The sequence below is a fragment of the Pseudophryne corroboree genome, chromosome 6 (assembly GCF_028390025.1).
Source record: "Pseudophryne corroboree isolate aPseCor3 chromosome 6, aPseCor3.hap2, whole genome shotgun sequence".
NCBI classification, from domain to species: domain Eukaryota; kingdom Metazoa; phylum Chordata; class Amphibia; order Anura; family Myobatrachidae; genus Pseudophryne; species Pseudophryne corroboree.
In genome coordinates, this window is record NC_086449.1 from 468,411,161 (window position 1) to 468,434,770 (window position 23,610).

Sequence of the window (23,610 nt, forward strand, 5' to 3'; positions counted from 1 at the left end):
TGTGACACATTCCAAGATCACTTACTGGCATTTCTGTAGTCTGCCTATTAGCATTACTTGAGTCTCTAATTACAGGGGTTCTACTCTTAAAACAGCCCTTAGAATTATAACATGTAGACTTAATCTACATGATTACAGTTAAACTGTATTAAGTCTGTATTTATTCCTTAATGAATAAAACATTGTACTAACAATTCATCAAAAACATTTTCATTTTGGTATTGTATTTTGGTATTGGCATGTGGTTTACATAGAAAAATATTTAAATTTACTTTTTCTAAATAATGTATGTTATCACACACAGGGGGGATCATTTAGTGTTGGAAGCATATGTGCTCTAATTGTATGTAGAAAATGGTGTACTGTATGCAAGAAAAAGCATACTTACTGTGCTTGCATAAGTGGAGGCTATAATACCACTTATTGTTGTTCTTTGTATGTGATACTAAATTATAAAAGTCTAAGCAGTGATAAAAGTGGAGAAGTGAGCCAGTGGAGAAGTTGCCCATGGCAACCAATCAGTATTGGCGTAACATTTATCATTTGCATACTATAAAAGTATACAGAGCAGGAGATTGGTTGCCATGGGCATCTTCTTCACTGGCTCACTTCTCCACTTTTATCACTGCTTATTACATGTCCTCCTAAGTCTGTGCAATTTTGGATCGTTATAATCATCCAAAATTGAATAGTATAGTTACAGTTTAGATTTTAAATTAAATGTAAATCTTTTCTTAATGAGATTCACTGTGTATTTTCTAGTTTACAATCCCACTATAATCTAGGAAATGGTAAAGATTTAGAAGTGTTTCTGAATTAAAATGAGCATAAACCAGCATTGTCCATCAATGACACAATTAATATGAGAATTACCTGTTTAGCACTCTGTTAATAATCTGCAAATGATCTGAGTTAAGCCATTGAACTCCACCTACAACCAATATGGTCTGGTTTGTGTTCTTAAGAGGACGAGATCTAAAATCAGGAATACTGACCAGTTAAAAATGGTTGTTATAAAACTTACATCATTCATAGCAAAGAAAGGGTCTCTATGGGGCATATTCAATTAGCCACTGGATTTACAGCTGCCTCTTAGAAGCTAGGGTAAGTGCCCAGAGTTATTCAGTTACTGTCCGCGGTAAGCCCCGAGGGTACACATAGTGCAGATATCCGCTCGCACCTCAAGAGGGTGTTACAGACATTTGCATTAAGTGCATCCGCTGGGCTTACTGTGCACGGTAACTGCATAGCTCTGTACACTTAGGAGTCTATGTACTAAGCCTTGGAGAGAGATAGAGTGGAGAGAGATAAAGTATCAGCCAATCAGCTCCTAACTGCCATGTTACAGGCTGTGTTTGAAAAATGACAGTTTGGAGCTGATTGGTTGGTATTTTATCTCCATCCACTTTACCTCTCTCCAAGTCTTAGTACATAGACCTTTTAACCTGTAATCTATGCCTTGCTGTGCATTAACTGTGGGGCTTACTGAGGGATATGAGGCTTACTCGAATAGCTCCGGGCCTGTGGTAAGTCCAATGGCAAATTGAAGATGACCCTATGAATAATAAAACACCTACTCTTTGGGGTTATTTCAATTTGGTGTAAGCAGTGCAATGTGCCATTGTAACACTGTGCAGAATCCGTCAATGGTACAATAACTCACTCCAATCTCGCAATGGAGTTACAGAATTTTGTACATAGGCTGGGGCTGCCATGAGTGTCACATATAAGTGGACTAACTAGTGTGTAAAGCTGACTCACTTTTAATGGATATTGCTCTAAGATACATACTGACAATTAAAACAATAATTCAAAAGAACAATACATTTTTCATTTCACTGTACACTAATTACAGTTTAATCCCTTTATAGAACAGTATAACTCCTGACCAGGTATCAATACAGATATTAATATGTATGACACCTCCTGTCAATTGCTATCACATGTACTAACATTTGTATCACAAAGTACTTCATATGCACAGAGGGGTGGTCTTCAGTTTGCCGGCTGTCGGGATCCCGGCAAACAGTATACCGGCGCCGGAATCCCGTCAGCCGGCATACCGACACTTTTTCTCCCTCTTGGGGGTCCACAACCCCCCTGGAGGGAGAATAAATAGAGTGGCGCGCGTAGTGCGCCACCGTGCCCGCAAGGGGCTCATTTGCGCTCGCCACACTGTCGGTATGCCGGCGGTCGGGATCCCGGCGCCGGTATGCTGGTCGCCGGGAGCCCGGCCGCCGGCATACCATAGTACACCCGCACAGAGCCCTTTAAAGTTGTGACTTTGTGAAATATGCTTATTACTAGCAGTGCTGTAATAGGTGATTGTATACCTTTCAATGAGATGTTCTAGTGCTTCTTCAAAGGTCGGTCGTTGTCTGACATCAATCCAAAATTGTGGATAGTAAGAGTAGCTAATACTCGTCCTTCCATAATTTATGTTATTATAGAGTTTCATGTCGTGAATCTTCTCCCATTCCATTAAGGTTCCATTTAATCGCTCTATCAGATAATACATCATTCCTCGGTTGGTGGAGTCTCCAATAAAAAGAATCTGATAGTATAAAATCAAACAGTTGTATACATAAGGAGCCCTGTATTCTTATACCTTATGTATAATATCACGTTAAGTTTAAATTTTACTCATATATAATATAGAATAAACATAATAAAGGTTGAATAACTATAAAATAATGCTCAAATGTGCCAGATGCCAACAAACAGGTAAATAAATAAAAACCAATAAAAAGCAGTTGAAAACAAAGATTTATTAATATATACTGTATTAAGGTTAAAAAACATTGTCTGCAGTATTCAATATAAGTAAGTGAATAATGCATTTGTGTAATAACGATATTACACAAAGGTGTGATTAGAGGCTGCATAGATAGTGCCTTGTCCTTTAATGAATGGAAAATGTTGGATTGTAGTTTAAAATAGTCTCATGTGCAACAACATGACGTGGTGCTATCCATGGATGTACAGTATTTACTATAATTAGTGTATAGTATGGACAGCAGGGAAAATGATGTGTAATTTAACATAAGACAAAACTTTTTCACTGTTTATTCTAAATAAAAATGATAAAACTGTGCTGAGAATCATTCATACTAATAATGACAGTGCCTGTGTGTAATGATTATCTTCTGTTTTTTATTATTATTATTATTATTATTATTATTATTATTATTATCATTTTATTTATATGGCGCCACAAGGGTTCCGCAGCGCCCAATTACAGAGTACATATGCACATAATCAAAACAGGAAAACAGTGACTTACAGTTGATGACAAGTACAGGGTAACTAAGCATAACTACACCAGTAAATGACAGAGAAGTTCCAGGTGGCCAAAAAACTGCTTGATTTGGGCAGTTGAGGATTATTAAAGTAAGAAAAGGATAAGCACATGAGGGAAGAGGGCCCTACTCATGAGAGCTTACAATCTACGGGGAGGGGTAGACAGACAGTTTTTTTTTACATTTGATTGCGATACAGAATGTTAACACTTGTTACATTCTGCCTAAATTGCAGCATAACATTGGATCCAAACCTAGGTGGAAATTACCTGTAGTGCGCAACAATTTTATAGTTTGTTATAATCTCACATTTTTTCTGTGATTTTTGCTAAAGAATTACATAGTGCAATTTTTTTTACAGACAAAACCCAGCAAGATTTGCCTTTAATAAAACTGCACCATCAAATTGCAGGTCATTACATTTAGTCATACAGTATGCTTTTGGACTTAGAAATCTTTTCTTTCTTTTTTGTTGTTGCTGTCAGTCAAAATTCATTAATGATAGAACTATGGAAAGCCTTATTGTTATAATTGTAATATAGTAATTATATAGTAATTATCCATTGTACAGCCCTACAATTAAGTGGGAAAATGAACTAAATAATTTTATACATAGAGCTACACCAGAGTTTCCCAAAATCTGCCATTACTGTCCAGGTTTTAAGACAATCCATACTTGATCACAGGTGACTTAGGGCCTAATTTAGACCTGATCGCAGCAGCAGATTTTTTCTCTAATGGGCAAAACCATGTGCACTGCAGGGTGGAGGGGGCGGCAGATATAACATGTGCAGAGAGAGTTAGATTTGGGTGGGGTGTGTTCAAACTGAAATGTAAAGTGTAGTGTAAAAATAAGGCAGCTAGTATTTACCCTGCACAGAAACAAAATAACCCACCCAAATCTAACTCTTTCTGCACGTGTTAAATCTGCCCCCTCTGCAGTGCACATGGTTTTGCCCATTAGAGAAATATTTTGCTGCAATCAGGTCTGAATAAGTCCCTTAATTAGTACCTCAGTCAACTTGACTTAATCATTTTGGGCTCAAGCATGGGTATCCTTACAACCTGGACGGTAATAACAGAGTTTGGGAAACTCTGGGCTACACACTATTTACTGTGGTGGTTATTCAAAGCTGTTAATTTTGAAAGGTTTTGCCCGAAGAATATAAAAATGGCAACAAGGGCCCTCATTCCGAGTCGTTCACTCGGTATTTTTCATCGCATCGCAATGAAAATCCGCTTAGTACGCATGCGCAATATTCGCACTGCGACTGCGCCAAGTAATTTAACAATGAAGATAGTATTTTTACTCACGGCTTTTTCATCGCTCCAGCGATCGTAATGTGATTGACAGGAAATGGGTGTTACTGGGCGGAAACACGGCGTTTTATGGGCGTGTGGATGAAAACGCTACCGTTTCCAGAAAAAACGCAGGAGTGGCTGGAGAAACGGGGGAGTGTCTGGGCGAACGCTGGGTGTGTTTGTGACGTCAATCCAGGAACGACAAGCACTGAACTGATCGCACAGGCAGAGTAAGGTTGAAGTTACTCAGAAACTGCAAAGTAGTTTGTAATCGCAATATTGCGATTACATCGGTCGCAATTTTAAGAAGCTAAGATACACTCCCAGTAGGCGTAGGCTTAGCGTGTGTAACTCTGCTAAATTCGCCTTGCGACCGATCAACTCGGAATGAGGGCCAATATACAATGCAAAACCATTGTAACCATCAGAATTGAAAACCTTCCAAGTAGTGAATATAGGGCCTTATTTAGCCTCAGCAAAATTGCAAAATCTCAAATCAGGTAATTATCAGCAGACTGCACATGCGCTGCGAGTGCATTGCGCATGCATGGTGGCTAAAATACAAATGCAATTTAGTGAAATGCGATCGCAATTTGATTGACAGGAAGTGACCGTTTGTAGGTGATAAGATGGTGTTTGTGAGGAGTGGTTGGAAAAACGCAGGCGGATCATGGAGGTTTTTTCGGGACATGTATCTGATATCAGTTGCAATGGATTGCGACTAAAAAATTGCACCAGTGCAACTGCATTCTCATTAATACGATTAGCCCTGGGTCAACTGCAATTCTTGATGGTACTCTATTTCTGCGTATACATTGCAATTCTGCTGTTGAATATGCAATTGTGCAATTGCTTCGGTGGGGTTCTTTTACCTTTCTGGGCGGCTATTCACATGCAGAAGCAGGATTAAGAAAATTGCAATTTCAGTCTCAATAGCGATCCAAGCTGAATTAGGCCCATGGTCCATTATCTTATTGTTTTAGTACTGAGAGGAATGGGAATGAAGACAGACATTGGGGCAGATTGTAAGTTGAAGTTACTCCAGTTTACATAATTTAAAAATGCAATCTGGTTTCATATGACAAAAAAAAGTGCTAAGCATATGTGCATGTGTGAGCTTAACATGAGAAATGTAACTGGACAGGTAGGATGGCATGTAGGCGGAGTACAATAAGTACCAGGGACGTGAGTGTACAGGGACGTGAGTGAGGTAAATGGCTCAGGAGGCACTGGCTAGTACCAGAGACAGATTTACACATAATATATGAGCCAAAGGGTACATATGGTCATTATACACAGGTGCAGCAGAATAATTTCCTGCCAATTTGATGAGTTTTGATTAGAGATGTGCTGAAAAGATATGCTCACCTGCCATAGACTTTTTACTCCAGAGTTTTTACTATAAAAGTGATTAGTATAATACAAAGAAGATATTTTTAACATATTCTTTGTATTTTCCATATACTTTATACAGTAAAAACTCTGATGCAAACATTAGTGTGACAGGTAAGGCTCTGCCTCACCTGTCTCACCCCAAAGCAGGTCACTGTTAAGTACATGTTCACAGTGTTGGACTGAGACAAGAAATGCCCACAGAGAAAACCAACAATAGGGCACACTTAATGGGCATTTGTGGGCATGGCTTAACTGAAAAATAAATATATATATATATATATATATATATATATATGTGTGTAAATATTACTATTTTTTTGTTAAATATTGGAATTAGGTGTGTTATTATTGCAGGATTATTTATGAACAGTTGGATGTCACAAATTAATTTAGAATGTTTCAGTAACATCTAAGCTTGTGCAGCAGACCAATTACCCACTAATGTTACATGGCCACTGAGTATGGACAGAATTTTGTACAATCATTTGTTTTTTTAAAGAACAGTATATTATATACCCACATACATTAAATTACAACATAAGCAAAGCCGTGACATGTATGCAAGAAGAGGGTACGGTCACATCACATTGGGGCAAGCATGTCAGGAACATATCCATGGTTTCAAAGTCTTTGGCCCACTACCAGCCAGCTTCCCCTTCCCAGAACATCTCTTTAATACATCTGCACAGCATTGATGACACATCCATTATGTGTGTGGGTGCTAAGGGATGCAGATCAACTGCCACTAATCTTTTAAACAATAAGGAAATAATATGAAACTAACCAGAAAATTACATACGATAGCCCTGAGACACTAATAATATTTTTTCCACAGTTTGCAACAAATTTGTCAATGTCCCATGCACTGTAAGGTAACAAGGCTGTATATAATTATGGGGTTAACTCATGATTCCTTACAGGACCATTATACATGCAGAGCCACTAGTTCTCACAATTTTTGTTGAAACAGGCCCATTCATTATTAGGGGCCCAATGGGTCCGCCTAATATTCAGCAAACTCTGAAACATCTTCAGGTTCCAAAAGCTCCACTCCATCCTTGGAGCGACTGGTTGCAAAGTGGGATCCAATCGGATCCCTCTGATTCTGTGTCACCTGTGGCTGTACCTATGTGTGGACTCAGGTCACACGTGCAATTTATATTTCCAGCCCAGCACTTGGCATTTTTATACCTTTAATTGTCTGAGCTGGTTTAGTAAAGCTAATTGCAATTGTAACCACATATTAATTCATGATACCCCTTCATTCAACATTCTAAACCCCAGCATGCCCAAATAATTCTTTGGGATCTCTTTATGTTTTCTAACAACAACATAAAATTTTGCCCATGAACATCAATATTATTAAACTTTCCCAAAGCAATCACTTGCAGATCCTGTATCCCAATGTTAATGGCCTGTAGACACCGCCCCCTCAGCACTTACCTCTTCTTTTTTATGTGTGGATTTGATGTAGCTATGCAGTATAGCCAACGGCCTCTAATTCCTAAGTGCCGGGTTCTATGATAATGTAACAATCTCTCCTGGGCTAAGTACTATACAGTCATACAGCACTGTGATGCTCCAATAACACAGTGACAAGATTGGGCATATGCAGATTCTTTTATAGAGCATAGTAAAAAAACATGCACCTGAAGTCTAATTGGCCTGACCTCTAAGTCTGGTGGGCAAGACATGTGATGTTATTGTGGCTGATGAGTAATGCACAACAACACTCAGTTAAGAGACAGCTTGTAGATTTTAACCATTTAACTACAGCACAAGTTAATAAACTGATTGCATGATGATTGCAGCCATTAACTTAATTCTTCTCAATGGCTGATTAAATTAATCTCTGGAGCTGACAGGTGCTGTCTTTGATGCACATGCTTATATTACAGTTTATGTGCATGTTATAGCAATTTTTTTTAATTTTTCACACACAAAAGGGAGATTTGTAGCTATTGTATTACAAAGATTAATTTAAAATTTGATTGAAACCCATGAGAAAATTCAGATTTTGCAAACATAACAAATGGTTAATAATATGGTTGTAAGTACTATATATGCAACCTAAGAGGTGTGGCTATTAAATAAGTCTGTGCTCATAAAAAATAAATCATACCTTGTGAGCTAAAAGGAAGTAGGTAACATTGACTTTGGACTATCACAAAGCAGTTTTGCAAGTTTCACCCCTCTCACACAGATAGTTTGCTGTTACAAAAGTAGAGCAGTGTTAGGTTTAATTGAACAAAATGTCCACCAAATCTTTCCGTATGATAACCGAAGCTAATGGGGAGATTGTCACATGTATGTAACATGCCCATGTGTTTGAGTGGAACAAAAGATTTAGTGCTTGTCATGAGGATGTGGAAAATGACGAACAGAAGGCCTTGCACATCAAAAAGAAATGAAAATGTGGAAAAAATTGAGAAAATTGATTTAATTGGATGTTGACATCCGGTGATAGCAGAAATGGTAAACATTGACAATGAAACTGTTAGGCAAGTTTTGCATCAAGATCTTAACATGACAAAAATTGGTGCTAAGATGGATCCAAAAATTCTCAGTGCCGGGCAGAAAGAAAATCGAAAGCAAATTTGAACAGATATATTGGAACAAAGTCAAGCAAATTTACATTTACTGTGTGACTTCTTCCTTTTCCCTCAAACCAAATCTGTACTCAAAGGAATCTGTTTTGCATCAGTTACTGAGGTAAAGAAGAAAATGTCAGAGTTGTTGAGACAACTGACAGATAATGAGCTACAGCATGGCTTTGACCAATGAAAAATAAGAATGCAGTGGTGTGTGGATGTAGAAGGGGAGAACATAGAAGAGGAACAGAGTTAAAATGTACTTAATATAATTAAATAAAAATTATAAGATCAGTCTTGTCATTTAATAGTCACACCTGGGCTAAACAAATTCTAAACGCTACTGATGTAGACCTACAAAATTTTGTTATGCATACAATGCAGCTTATTTTAAATTTATTTTTTATTTTTTTATTCCATTAAAAATGCATCCAACCAGCATCTGGTCCATTGTATGAAATCATGAACTATTCCAAATGTGCAGAGCTCCTGCCCTCTCAGAGTCAGAACTATTATGCACAAATCAAAGAAAAGGTAATAGACCTGTACGGAAGGCGAGCTAATGAAGCGGAATGTTATTACTGAAGCACTGTTATATATTAAAAATTGTTATCTGAGATTTGGTGATTGCTTTGATTGGATGAATACACACTGTTTCTTCTTTTCAATCTTAGTTTTAAGTTTCTTTGATAAACATATGCACATGTAGCTTATTAACCAATTAGTACAAAGCGTATTCCATATTCACATTATAGAACTACACTTCGATGCTAGAGTTTAGAGTTAGTAAATGTTTAAAATTTTAACCTACAACAGACTTGTTACATTGGAAGAGATGCCAATGTATTTTTAGGCAGCAGGATAAATTTACCTGCTTTTAATTATATCACACAAATACTGACCAGAATTATTTTAACATTGTTATGTGCCCCCTTCCCAATATTAAATATATCTGATCATTTTATATTTGCCACTCCTGAAACATAACTTGTAAAATTGGTACCTCCCAGCTGGATATATTGCTAACTAGGAAGTCAGGCTCATAATGCAATATAAGTTAAGCACTGAGAATCTGATTTTCAGTAATTTTTACAACTAGTTCTGTTTTACAACTGTTTTTTTTTCCAAGTTGTAAATAAAAAAAACAAATCCACAGAAAAGTGAAGTTTAGTGAAAACAATGGATCTAAAGTGGTTGTAGGTTCACGTGGTATTTGCACTTTTGTACAGCGCACTTCTTCCGGCTTTCTTCACCACCCCACAAACCTATGTGCACTTGTAGTCTGCAAAAGTACGTATCTCAAAGACCAGAAAGTAGGTATGGCACTTGAAGCACGTCATCTTAGTGCAAAACCACATAGATTTGCAGTACAAATACACTGTGCTTACTAAATGAGGTCTAACACGTGCAAGCTTTTCAAAAGATTAGGCTACATTAGTAATTTGTTATTTGTGACAAATTATTGTTATTATTAAGCTGTATTTTCTGGAACAATCCATATATCATAGAAGTTTGCTCCATCTTGGATAGTGCCTGGCACATTGCTTTTTGGAGATACAAAACACAAACAATCCACTGAAGGCAACATGCAGAGCCGGCCCTAGCCAATTTGATGCCCTAGGCAAAATTTTGTCTGGTGCCCCCCAGCTCCGCCGCTAGTTCTGCATCTGTACCTGCAACGCTCAGGTAGTGGGGCCCACCGGGGGGTTACCCTGTGGGCCAGTTCAACTCTGCACAATGCCACACAGTAATGACCATAATACATATAATTCCACACAGTAAAGGAACCTTACACATATGCCCCACATTAGTAATGCCCATAATACACATAATGCCACACAGTAATGCACCTTACAGATATGCCCCACATTAGTAATGCCCATAATACACATATACTGCCACAGATACTGCCACACTTGCTGGTTATACAAAAAGATCAGTATCAAACATGTAGAAACTGTCCATTCTCATCACTATTCAGTGTGTTTGCTGGTGTCTGTTACTGCATGCCCTTTACTTTATACTGTGGGAGCTAAATGCTCTGCCCTCCAGTCTGATGTGTCCGAAAGTCACGCTGCACTGATGTTTAGAAATAGCACAACGCATCTCACTGACCACGTTACAGTGCTAGATGGCAGGGGAATTTTACGGTATGGACTGACTAGGAAATAAAGTGTGGGGAGAACACTGCCCATGTTATGTCCCTGCAGACACCTGGGGTTTGCACAGGGATAAGGGACACACACAGGATGGCAGGGTACCCCTCCCCCATGTGCACAAGCAGTATAGGTGATGTCAGGTTTCTGTGAAGCAGTCTTCCAAAATACACATGTGTTATCATAAGAAGCCATCCAGTAATAACCTTATATAGTCAGTAAAAATGTCACAGGTCCAGGAATTGCATTTACTGGGCTTCTGCTGTCTGTCTGAGGTCTCACAAGTCAGGGGCATTCAAGCATGTCGGAAGAAGTTTAAGGCACAGTGTGCATTTTTTTTGACAAATGTAAACAGCAGTGTATACAAGTACTGATTGAATACATTTGGAAAGTAACAGTTAGTTTGCGGACTGTCCCTCTCAGCATGAGATACTGCAGGGACATGCTTGGATGCCCCTAGACATGCTTGAATGCCCTAGGCAAATGCCTAGCCTGCCTATAGCTAAGGCCGGCTCTGGCAACATGCAGCCATGTTTAATGTAAGTAAATGAATCTTCTAAACTAGGTGAGTTAATGTATTGTATTCCATTTACTTCCAATCATCATACAATATAAAGCACCACTGAGGTGTCCTAACTATCTGCACTGTCTATGTCAGTGGTGCAAGTAGAAATATTTTCTTAGTGGTAATGAGTGCCAAAAAATGGGCGTAGTCATGTGTTGTGAGGGGGTGTGGCCACATGTCACTAGTGGGAGTGGCTACATGACACTAGCGGACAACACAGACCCTTTTCTTTGGACTCTGGGGGCAAGGCTGGAAATATATAGTAATGCCTCCAGTATAACAAATACATATAGTAATGCCCCCAATTTGATAACAATATATAGTAATGCCTCCAGGATGCTTGTGGTGCATTATAATTGTGGTAATGGCAAAGTGTGTGGCAGGTGGTACTGCGTACCCACTGCCAAATTCTTAAGGGTACTCCGTACCCGAGCGTTCCCGCATACTTGCACCACTGGTCTATGTGGGATTTGTATATCCCTCCAGTGTTTGCATGGGTTTTAGCCCACATATCCAAACACATACTAGTAGGCTGTCTCCTGGCAAAATAGGAACCATGGTGTGTATGTGTGTCTCAGGTTCGTGCGGGGAGCTAAATAGCACTGTATCTCCATGTTATGTCAGCTGCTACCCAGGGGTTAAAGTGGCGGGGAACGAGGTGGAACTGAGTTCCACCACCTGTAATGGTAGGGGGAACTAGTTCCACCACCTCCATTGCCCTGCATAGTAATTCCAACAGAAAAACCTGACTCATTACCTAGATGATGCAGGTGGTGCTAGTGTTACTGATGAGCTGCAGCCACCTCCCCCTTCCTCAGGTCCTGGTGGCTCCATGCTCCTCCTCCATTTACAGCCCACCACCCCTGGTACTCACATACAATGTGTCTGTTGGACAACATTCATCCCCTGCTCAGGTCATATCAGCTTCCTTTTCTGTCACACACCGTATGTGATGTCATGCTGTCACCACTGCTGAAATGAAGGGGAGCCATGAAGAGGAGCAGGCTCTGTGCATCTTGAAGACAATTTGAGAGGGGCTGAAGGGACAAGAAAGGTGGGGAAGCTGATGGAGGGATACAGGGCATGGAGCTGCTGAAGGAACACAGGGCATGGAGCTGCTGTAAGAACACAGGTGGTGAGCTGTTGAAGTGACAGAGGCAGAGATGTGTATAAGGGCTACTACTGTGGGCATTATGTGTATAAGCGGCACTACTGTGGTCATTATGTGTAAGGGGCACTACTATTGTGGCCATTATGTGTAAGGGGCACTACTACGGTGGATATTCTGTATATAAGCAGCACTACTACTGTGGGCATTTTGTGTATAAGTAACACTACTGTGGTCATTATGTTTAAGGGGCACTACAACTGTTGGCATTATGTGTAAGGGGCACTATTTCTGTGAAAATTGTGTATATATGGGGCACTACTGTGTGGGATAACATGTATAGAGGGTAGTATTGTGTAGTGCAATCTGAATAAAGGGCACTACTGAGTGACGTAACCTGAATAAGGGGCATTACTATGTGGTATAATATGAAGCAGGGGCACTGCATGCGGTGTGAATAATGAATGTGAATAAGATTGTGCTACTGTGTGAATTGTGAATTGAAGATTGTGCTACTGTGTGGTGTAATTTGATTTAAGGGTACTATTATGCGACCACGCTGCATTATTGTGAGATCAGTGTCCCTTTATAAAGTATGGGAAGTAGGACACTGATTTATAATTTGCAGGGGGGTGCCAGAATCAATAGTACTGTCCCTGGCTCCACTTAGTATAAGAGAAAGGGTGCGGGGGGGGGCGGGGTAAATAAGTTCCACCACCTCTCCAGGACCACTTTAAGCCCTGCTGCTACCTATAATTTTATAGAATGCACTTGATAAATGTTACCTCAAAGCTGATGTGGCCATTTACTTATTATTTATTACCAGTTACTTATATAGTGCACACATATTCTGCACCACTTTACAGAGAATACTTGGCCATTCATGTTTTTCCCTGCCCCAGTGGAGCTTACAATCTATATTCCCTATCACATGTACATACACACACATTCATGCTAGAGTTAATTTTGTTGGGAGCAAAGTAACCTACCAGTATATTTTTGGATTGTGAGAGAATAACGGAGCACACAGATGATACTCGCGCAAGTACGGGGAGAATATACAAACTCCACACAGTTAGAGCGATGGTGGGAATTGAACCCACGACCTCAATGCTGTGAGGCAGTAATGCTAACCATTACACCATCCATGCTGCCCATCCGTGCTGGCCATGGGCAACTTCTCCACTGGCCCACATCTCCACTCTTTTCACTGCTTCATACACCTTCCCCAATATTAGGTTTCCTGGGGCCTGATTCATAGGTGGACAGAGACACAGTCATGTCTGCATCTTTCAGCAATTGCCAGTCTGTGACATTATACAAATGCTACAACAAAGCCCTTCCCTGGTGAACATCCCTGTGTCTGACTGTGCAAGGACTGAGATGCCCACTTTGAGCACCTATTGGCAGTGTAATATCGCCTGGAGCATCTTTACAACACAGCATCTGTTGCACTATTGAAACCCTATGGCAGGTTCAGATATTCTGTCTGAGTATGGCCTGCACTGTGACACTCTCATAATACGGTCATAAGATGGGACATCTCCATGGCAGGCAGCTACCCGCCACATCCCGGGTCGCAGCGGCTGCGCGTGACATCATGCAGTCGCCACAGCCCACCCCCGCAATGGTCTGGACATGCCTGCGCCTGGACTGCGTCCCACCAATGGCGTCCTAGCACCGTTGGCATGCCCCCTCCCGCCCTGCGACCGCCTCTGCCTGTCAACCAGGCAGAGGTGATGGCAGCCCTGAGATGCTTTTAAAATCTCACTGGGCCTCCCAGGGTGTGCACGCACAGTGCACACGCTACGCGAGAGCACTCCCCAAAAGGCTTCAGACTGCGATCGCTGCAGCGATCCAGTCTGAATTAAGCCCAGTGGCAACAGCGCCTTTTTGTGTGTACACACTTTATGGTATATGCCATTGCTCATACATAGAAACACAGCAACGTTTTAGCCATACTCGTTGTGATTCACTCTTACATTGAAACTTTATTACTTTAGATTTTGCAACAAGACCTATTTAATAATGTATAGAATACACATTGTTGTATTTCATACAATAAGAAGTTGTGACATTGTTAGCATAAAAAGGCTGGCATGAAATAGACAATACAGAACACATTAATACCTTTCTTTCTTTCAGGCACTGCTGTAGCTCATGGATCGGTAACATTGGATGATGGCAATGATAAGGCTGCCATGATATTGCTCTCCAGTCGCAAGTTCTATTATCTGAGCAGCTCAAACACGGGACAACCCATTGACCTACAGTACATAAAACACACGGTTCTTTTTAAGCACTGCAGATTGATTTAAATATTTTCTGCTAAATATATCATGCTGGGATGAAATAATACATTCATTATGCACTGCAATAATGCATTTGTTTTTGTTTATATTAAACATAAAGAATATGTAAATTCTTATATAAAAAATGCTCCATTTTTTAGCATACGAAATAAACTTAACAAACTTGGAATTGCAAGACCAGTCATCCATGATCCAAAACTCAAGTATCACGCTTGGGGAGATTTACGTATACCACACATTATTATCACCAAAATATGGTGAGCACAAAGTCATCTGTTATTAATGTCAAACATATAGAAGCGCACATATATTGTGGCTAATTATTTAATATCAAGAGCCCTACTGTATATGTGGTTATGAATTGGTATTTTTGTTTCAAATAGTCCTTGAAGATGCCCAGTTTCTTCACTAAATTTCTCTGGCAACCCAAGCATTATGTACATACATTCCATATCCTATTGGGAAACACATTTACACACAGCTGATGAGGTGCTTAGGAACTTAATTACATGACAGGTAGACTCAGGGAACGTGTATGTGTGTGTGAGTGGGGTGTGTGTGGGGGGCGGGGAGTCGCAGACGGGATGAAGCAGTAGGAAAAGCAGGGGTCAGAACAGAATAGAGGGGATGGTGATAGAGTGCAGGGAAGGATGTAAGGTGATAGACAGAGTGTAGGGCAGCGTTTTGTCTTTCTTTTCTTTACCAGGACTTCATCAGGAGAATAAAGTCCTGGTAAAGAAAAGAAGGAAGAAACTCGGTGAGGCTGTGTGGTACTCCTGCTCTGGGATCCATATGCTGTTGTCTCTCCTTGAACTCAGATAAACTTTTATTGCACTGACCAAAAACCTGTGCACATTTTGGGGCATATTCATCAAGAAAGAATTGTGCAATAAGAATTTTTAGTTTTCAACTCTTATTCTCACACAATTGTTTCATGATTCATCATGCCCCAGTGAGAAAATTATAGCTTTCAAAAAACTGGTCTTTTGGAGAAGACAGTTTTTGAGCAGTGATAATTTTCCCCTTTGGCTGCGGGGTGCTCAGCTATAGAAACGGTCACTGCACCAGATCCAGACCCCCGTCGACACCCTAAATAGCCCCCCCTCCTCCACATCATATTGCCGTGGGGCTGCCTGGCATAATGAGCTGTGCAGCCGTGGCCCCCCACATGCCCCACCCCTCGCAGGCATGTTATTTGTGCCACGGCCATGAATGCTCCCACTGCACCGATTGATTATTGCAGCCGCGACAGCCCCCACTCGCTGTACCTGATGACACCACCCACAGGGCATCAGCCGAGGACAGCTGGAGCAGCGCGGCCCACTCACCCCCTGCCGAGACTTTCAAGTCCATGTGTCCGGCTGTAAAGGGAGGTGAGCGCTCAGCCACAGACCCCTCTCTCCCCCGCCGGCTCCTTACTGCCGGGGCTGGCAGGTCGGACTGCAGCCGCTCACTACCTCTCTCGGGACTTTACTGCCAGGGCAGGTCAGCTGCAGGGATTGCTCTGCAGCCACGGCACCCCTCCTCTCCCCCACTCCTGCACAAGCTGCCGTGTAAATTTTAAGGATAAAGAATATGCCCCTCTATCTTGTACGCTTTACCTTTTTTTTTTTTTTGTATGTGTGTATTAAATATTTTAAAAACATATTGCACTATATTTATTTTTTTATTTTCCAACTGTATATTATTCACTGCAAAATGAATCCTGAGAGGACTGTGTAAGCTGAGAAGCAATTCCTGGATTTATTATTCATAAAAGAGCTTTCAGCCCAAATGGTACTGGGCTTTAATTTGGGTACGTGTGGATGAATACCTTTTATATGTCACCTTGGAAAATCATATTTAATACAGTAAGAGGTGCATTTTGTCACTTTCTTTATCTCTGGGCTGACCAGAGAATCCTAATAAAACACATTAATAATAAGATGATTAAATTGTTATCATATAATTATTAATTTGTTAGGGGACAGAAAATGGTTAATTCGTTTTGTTTGACAAAGTGATAAATATTACTGAAAACTGGATAGTTTTAAATCATGGCCTGTTAACAGTCACTGAGTGTACCAGGTTATGGAATTGTGCAGGAGGGATGCAACACCATTCCCGCATAAGAAGACATTTGGCTGTTGCCTGGGAATTGTAAATCACTGTGATGATTACACTGTCCTTTCATGCCACAGTTTGACATTTGCAGTCAATTTACAGTATATCTGCAGGTGCTTATCCTTCTATTTACTCACACTTCGATTAATGCACAAATTGTGGAGTACGGTGTCCCCACTGATACCCACCAATGCTGATGTCTATCCTTTTAGTTCCATGCTACCATCAACTTAAATACTGTATCTTATAAAGCATTCAAAACTTGATCTGCCTAGGTCACTAAGACTTCTGCCAAATGTGCTCCAACAATCTCACAAGTCACAAGGTCCCCTCTTGCAGCCATGCTAGCCATAATTGTAGGCAACCAGGGCATTATAGCCTTTTTGTTCATGACCTTGATCATACAGGGATGTTACTTGCTTATTTAGCGCCATACTGTGCACCATTTTTATTCAATATATATTTCAAACCCCTTATATAAACAGGTGTTTCAATTTTTTTGTCCACTACCTACATGTGTGTTTTTAATACAGTATGTGTAACTGTGTATATACAGTCGGTAGTCGCTTTGTAAATATAGACTAAGGAAAGGCTGTACTGAGAAATCCTGTGGACACTTTTTTGTCTACTCACCTACAGGAGATGCATTGACATTAGCATGTGAGCTTAGTTAGCACAGCGATATTGTGCACACAATCTCCTATTGTGTATACAGTGGGGCAAAAAAGTATTTGGACAGCCACCGATTGTGCACGTTGACCCACTTAAAAAGATGAAAGAGGTCTGTAATTTCCATCATAGGTACACTTCACTTGTGAGAGACAGAATCTGAAAAAAACAAACTAGGAAATCACATTGTATGATTTTTAAACAATTTATTTGTATATTCTTGTGGAAAATAAATATTTGGACAATCAAAAAGTTTAACTAAATACTTTGTAATATAACCTCGGTTGGCAATTACAGAGGTCAAACGTTTCCTGTAGTTCTTGACCAGGTTTGCACACACTGTAGCAGGTATTTTGTCCCACTCTTCCATGCAGATCTTCTCTAGATCTGTCATGTTTTGGGGCTGTTGCCGGGCAACACGGACTTTCAACTCCCTCCACAGATTTTCTATTGGGTTGAGGTCTGGAGACTGGCTAGGCCACTCCAGGACCTTGAAATGCTTCTTACGGAGCCACTCCTTAGTTGCTCGGGCGGTGTGTTAGGGGTCATTGTCATGCTGGAAGACCCAGCCACGTTCCATCTTTAATGCTCTTACTGAGGGAAGGAGGTTTTTGCCCAAAATCTCACAATACATGGCCCCGTTCATCCTCTCCTTAATATGGATCAGTCGTCCTGTCCCCTTTGCAGAAAAGCAGCACAAAAGCATGATGTTTCCACTACCATGCTTCACAGTGGGTATGGTGTTCTTGGGATGCCAATCATCATTCTTCTCCCTCCAAACACGGCAAGTGGAGTTTATACCAAAAAGTTTGATTTTGCTCTCATCTGACCACATTACATTCTCCCAATCCTCCTCTGGATCATCCAGATGGTCACTGGCAAACTTTATAAGGGCCTAGACATGTGCTGGCTTAAGCAGGGGGACCTTTCGGGTGCTGCAGGATTTAAATCCATGACGACGTAGTGTGTTACTAATTGCAACCTTTGTGACTGTGGTCCCAGCTCTCTTGAGGTCATTGACCAGGTCCCCCCGTGTAGTTCTGGGCTGATTCCTCACCGTTCTCAAGATCAATGATACCCCACGAGGTGAGATCTTACATAGAGCCCCAGGTCGAGGGAGATTGTCAGTGATCTTGTATTTCTTCCATTTTTTAATAATTGCGCCAACAGTTGATCTCTTCTCACCAAGCTGCTTGCCTATTGTCGAGTAGCTCATCCCAGCCTTGTGCAGCTCTACAATTTTGTCCCTGTTGTCCTTAGACAGCTCTCTGGTCTTGGCCATGGTGGAGAGGTAGCAGTCTGACTGAGGGTTTGGACAGGTGTCTATTATACAGATAACCAGTTCAAACAGGTGCCATTAATAAAGGTAATGAGTGAAGGATAGAAGAGCTTCTAAAAGAAGAAGTAACAGGTCTGTGAGAGCCAGAAATCTTGCTGTTTGATAGGTGTCAGGCTCTGGAGCCTTACTTCCAGTGGGTGCTCCCACAGGTTACCGTCCTGCTGGTTGGCGCGGCTGCGGCGGCAGGTCCTCCTGGACGGATGTGCGGCTGCCAAGGGCCAAGGGGCCGAGGGTCTGGAGAGCCAGGCGCTGCGGCGGGGATCACTGCAGTAAGGTCCTCTAGTGGTGACACAGCATAGTGTGTCAGAGACAGAAGCTGGCTAAAGCTGTGTGCTAACAGCTAAGTATGTCTCCTGTGCTGGGGGCAGCCATGTTGGAGACCAGAGTATTACCAATGATGTTCCCAATCTGTGTCCAGCCAATCCTGCATGTTTTCCCCTTACAAAAGGGGGCTGGCTCAGAGGGAGAGTGCCAGTGCTTCAAGTTACCTCCTTGTGAAAGGTTCACCAGCTCTGTGCTCCCAGGTTACTTCTGGTTAACTGGTCCTGGTTGCTCTCATCTATCGGTTACCTAAATGCTGCTGCCCTCCTGCTTTCTAAGTCCATTGCCACTCGTGGAAGCGCTCACGGGGTCCCAGGTCGTAGAGGAGCTCCAGGTGCTAACAGCGGTTCCCACAGACATCTTAATTTCTTCAAAGTCCAAGTTCTTCAGCCTCGTCTTTCAATCACAAACCACAGTCTCCATTTCTTCAAAGTCCAAGTTCTTCAGCCTCGTCTTTCAATCACAAACCACATCTTCATTTCTTCAACATCCAAGTACTTCAGCCTTGTCTTTTAATCATAAATGCATTCTTCAGTTCTTCTTTACCGGAGTTCTTCAGCTTCACTCTTCAAGTCATTTAACCATAGACTCTAATTCTTCCAGTTTCTTCTATTTCTCAAATATTCGTGTACAGCAGGGGCGGGGAACCTATTTTCTACTGAGGGCCATTTGGATATTTATAAAATCCTTCAGGGGCCATACAAAAATTATCAACTTAAAAAATTACCCTGCCCCCCAGTAGGTCTGCCCCTTAGAGGTACTGTGTGTGCGCGCGCGCCACAAAATGGGTGTGGCCAGTTAAAATGGGACGTGATACACATATGCCCCCAATAGTGCAGTGCCAGATCCACAATTGCCCCCACAGTGCCAGGTATACAAATGCCCCCACAGTGCCAGGTATACAGATGCCCCACAGTGCCAGGTATACAAATGCCCCTCACAGTGCCAAGTATACAGATGTCCCCACAGTGCCAGGTATACAGATGCCCCCACAGTGCCAGGTATACAGATGTCCCCACAGTGCCAGGTATACAAATGCCCCTCACAGTGCCAGGTATACAGATGTCCCCACAGTGCCAGGTATACAGATGAACCCACAGTTTCAGGTATACAGATGCCCCCACAGTGCCAGGTATACAGATGCCCCCACAGTGCCAGGTATACAAATGCACCTCACAGTGCCAGGTATACAGATGCCCCCCACAGTGCCAGGTATACAGATGTCCCCACAGTGCCAGGTATACAAATGCCCCTCACAGTGCCAGGTATACAGATGTCCCCACAGTGCCAGGTATACAGATGACCCCACAGTGCCAGGTATACAGATGTCCCCACAGTGCCAGGTATACAAATGCCCCTTACAGTGCCAGGTATACAGATGTCCCCACAGTGCCAGGTATACAGATGACCCCACAATGCCAGGTATACAGATGCCCCCCACAGTGCCAGGTATACAAATGCCCCTCACAGTGCCAGGTATACAGATGCCCCCCACAGTGCCAAGTATACAGATGTCCCCACAGTGCCAGGTATACAGATGTCCCCACAGTGCCAGGTATACAAATGCCCCCCACAGTGCCAGGTATACAGATGTCCCCACAGTGCCAGGTATACAGATGACCCCACAGTGCCAGGTATACAGATGCCCCCACAGTGCCAGGTATACAAATGCCCCTCACAGTGCCAGGTATACAGATGTCCCCACAGTGCCAGGTATACAAATGCTCCTCACAGTGCCAGGTATACAGATGCCCCCCACAGTGCCAGGTATACAGATGCCCCCCACAGTGCCAGGTATACAGATGCCCCCCCGTCCCCCCATCCCCCCGTGCTGCTTACCACTCCTTTCGGCGGGACACGGAGGAGAGCGCGGCTATGTTGGGTGGCGGCGTGTAGGACTTGAAACCAACCGCCGGTTCGAGAGCCAATCAGAGCTCGCGGACCGGCAGCCGCGGCTCCTGATTGGCTGCCGGTCCGCGAGCTCTGATTGGCTTATGAACCGGCGGCTGGTTTCCAGTCCTACACGCCGCCGCTCCCACCCGACAGCCGCGCTCTCCTCCCTGTTCTGACAGCTGAGACACGCTGCCGCCGGACTGAGCGGCGGCGTGTCTCATTGAGAGAAGCGGGTGGGCCGGAGCAAACGGCTTCGCGGGCCTTATACGGCCTGCGGGCCGGAAGTTCCCCACCCCTGGTGTACAGCCTGATTATTCATTAAAACTACAGTTATCTTCCTACAAAGTCCCCCTTTTCTTTACGCCCTCCGGCCAACGTTAACACTTAGCTTGGCTTCCACCCCATGGAGAGGAATTACATTCAGCCACCTCGTTTACTTTCCTCACAGGTAGCTGTCCCTTCAGCCAAAACTCGGTTGTCGGAACCCCAACTTACACAGAGCGTGACAATAGGTGTCCAAATATTTATTATCCACAAGAATCTACAAGTAAATTGTTTAAAAATCATACAATGTGATTTCCTGTTTTTTTCCCCTTCAGATTCTGTCTCTCACAGTTGAAGTGTACCTATGATGGAGATTACAGACCTCTCTCATCTTTTTAAGTGGGTCAACTTGCACAATCAGTGGCCGTCCAAATACTTTTTTGCCCCACTGTATGTTAACACATAGTTATTTATGGTTATGGATCAATAGATTTACAGTAAGAAGGTCTACAATCAGTAGGTTGAAATCATATGGTCAACAGTGAAAAGGTCGACATTGTCATTAGGTCGACCTATGAAATGTCGACACAGGAAAAGGTCGACAGGTACAAAAGATCGACACATGAAAAGATCACTATGGAAAATGGTTGACACTGGAAAAGGTCGATACAACATTTTTTTAAGTTTTTGGGTGTCGTTTTTGCCGTCACCGGATGTGAAACCCCAATAAGTGTACAAGGTCCCCTTTGCATGGCTTGCTTCAGTTACTATTCCCAATCATAGTCCACGTGGATGGTAAAGTATGAAAAAGTTGAGAAAAGATTAAAAAACTTATGTCGATCATATATGTGTCGACAGCCATCTTTGCAAGTACAATGGCCCTCATTCCGAGTTGTTCGCTCGGTATTTTTCATCGCATCGCAGTGAAAATCCGCTTAGTACGCATGCGCAATGTTCGCACTGCGACTGCGCCAAGTAACTTTACTATGAAGAAAGTATTTTTACTCACGGCTTTTTCTTCGCTCCGGCGATCGTAATGTGATTGACAGGAAATGGGTGTTACTGGGCGGATACACGGCGTTTCAGGGGTGTGTGGATGAAAACGCTACCGTTTCCGGAAAAAACGCAGGAGTGGCCGGGGAAACGGTGGGAGTGCCTGGGCGAACGCTGGGTGTGTTTGTGACGTCAACCAGGAACGACAAGCACTGAAATGATCGCACAGGCAGAGTAAGTCTGGAGCTACTCTGAAACTGCTAACTCGTTTGTAATCGCAATATTGCGCGTACGTCGGTCCCAATTTTAAGAAGCTAAGATTCACTCCCAGTAGGCGGCGGCTTAGCGTGTGTAACTCTGCTACATTCGCCTTGCGAGCGAACAACTCGGAATGAGGGCCTATGTCTGTATACAGTCACACAAGGTATTAGGATGTTACTCATTTGGCGAGCAGGTGCTAGCTATCTAAACACACTGAGACAATTTACCACATCTGCAAAATGTAATGAGTTTCAATCCCTGCATATGCTTGTGTAGTGGTTCTAGCTCCCTTATGTTTGCATTCAGCAATGTCTCACTTGCTACTTTTTTGCATAGCAATATAAATTAAAATAACAATAAAATTAATTATACCGTTAGACTATGGGGGAAATTAAATTATGTGTGAGTTTTCAAAAATCTCACATAGTTACCTCGCACAATTCGCCTTCATTCGTGCATCCTAGATTTCAATCACAAATTTCAATTTGCACTTCTCGCAGGGTGTGCAAATTTTGTCCAAAACGCAATTGAGAAACGAGCATGAAAAAAGTGTGGAGACCTTCCAGGACCCCCAAAAAGTGACAACTTAATTATTAGGATCACATAAAAAGCTGTTAGTGGGCATAAGGAAATACTGGAAGTTTTTAAAAGGAGTCACATTGCTGATTTGTGCATTAAAAGAAAAAGTTAAATAATGTTAAAGCTTATGAATTGTTTTTAATTACTAAGGAACTAAATGTAAAAAAGCAAAAAAATAAGTAGAAAAAAAGGCAATTTGGGGGTAATTTGAGGCCATTTGAATTGAAATAAAAAATTCTAAATCTATAAAAATTATACAAAGCAATTATTTTTCTCTGAAATAAATACATTCATTTTTATTTTGGAGTGCATAAACTAGCAAAAAAGGTGATTTTGGGGTAATTTGACGCCATTTATTTTTTTTCACCACAAAAACGCCATGTAATTATTGGCCCAATTAAGCTAATTGAAAACTTCTAAATGTCTAATTAGTCATTAGGGGGGATGTCCAAGGGGTTCC

At 41.9% G+C, this 23,610-nt stretch overlaps 1 protein-coding gene across 2 annotated transcripts in view; it reads right to left on the minus strand.

The window, feature by feature from the left end:
- CPED1 (cadherin like and PC-esterase domain containing 1) overlaps positions 1 to 23,610 on the minus strand; it is a 590,522-nt gene that overhangs the window by 56,983 nt on the left and 509,929 nt on the right. The window contains exons 17-19 of one of the 2 annotated variants that reach the window (XM_063927206.1): positions 14,547 to 14,683; positions 2,334 to 2,554; positions 874 to 975 (exon numbers count right to left, since the gene is read on the minus strand). In XM_063927206.1, the coding sequence (XP_063783276.1) occupies positions 874 to 975; positions 2,334 to 2,554; positions 14,547 to 14,683 (460 nt within the window). The remainder of the gene's footprint in view (positions 1 to 873; positions 976 to 2,333; positions 2,555 to 14,546; positions 14,684 to 23,610) is intronic. The other variant, XM_063927207.1, reaches the window with a different exon arrangement.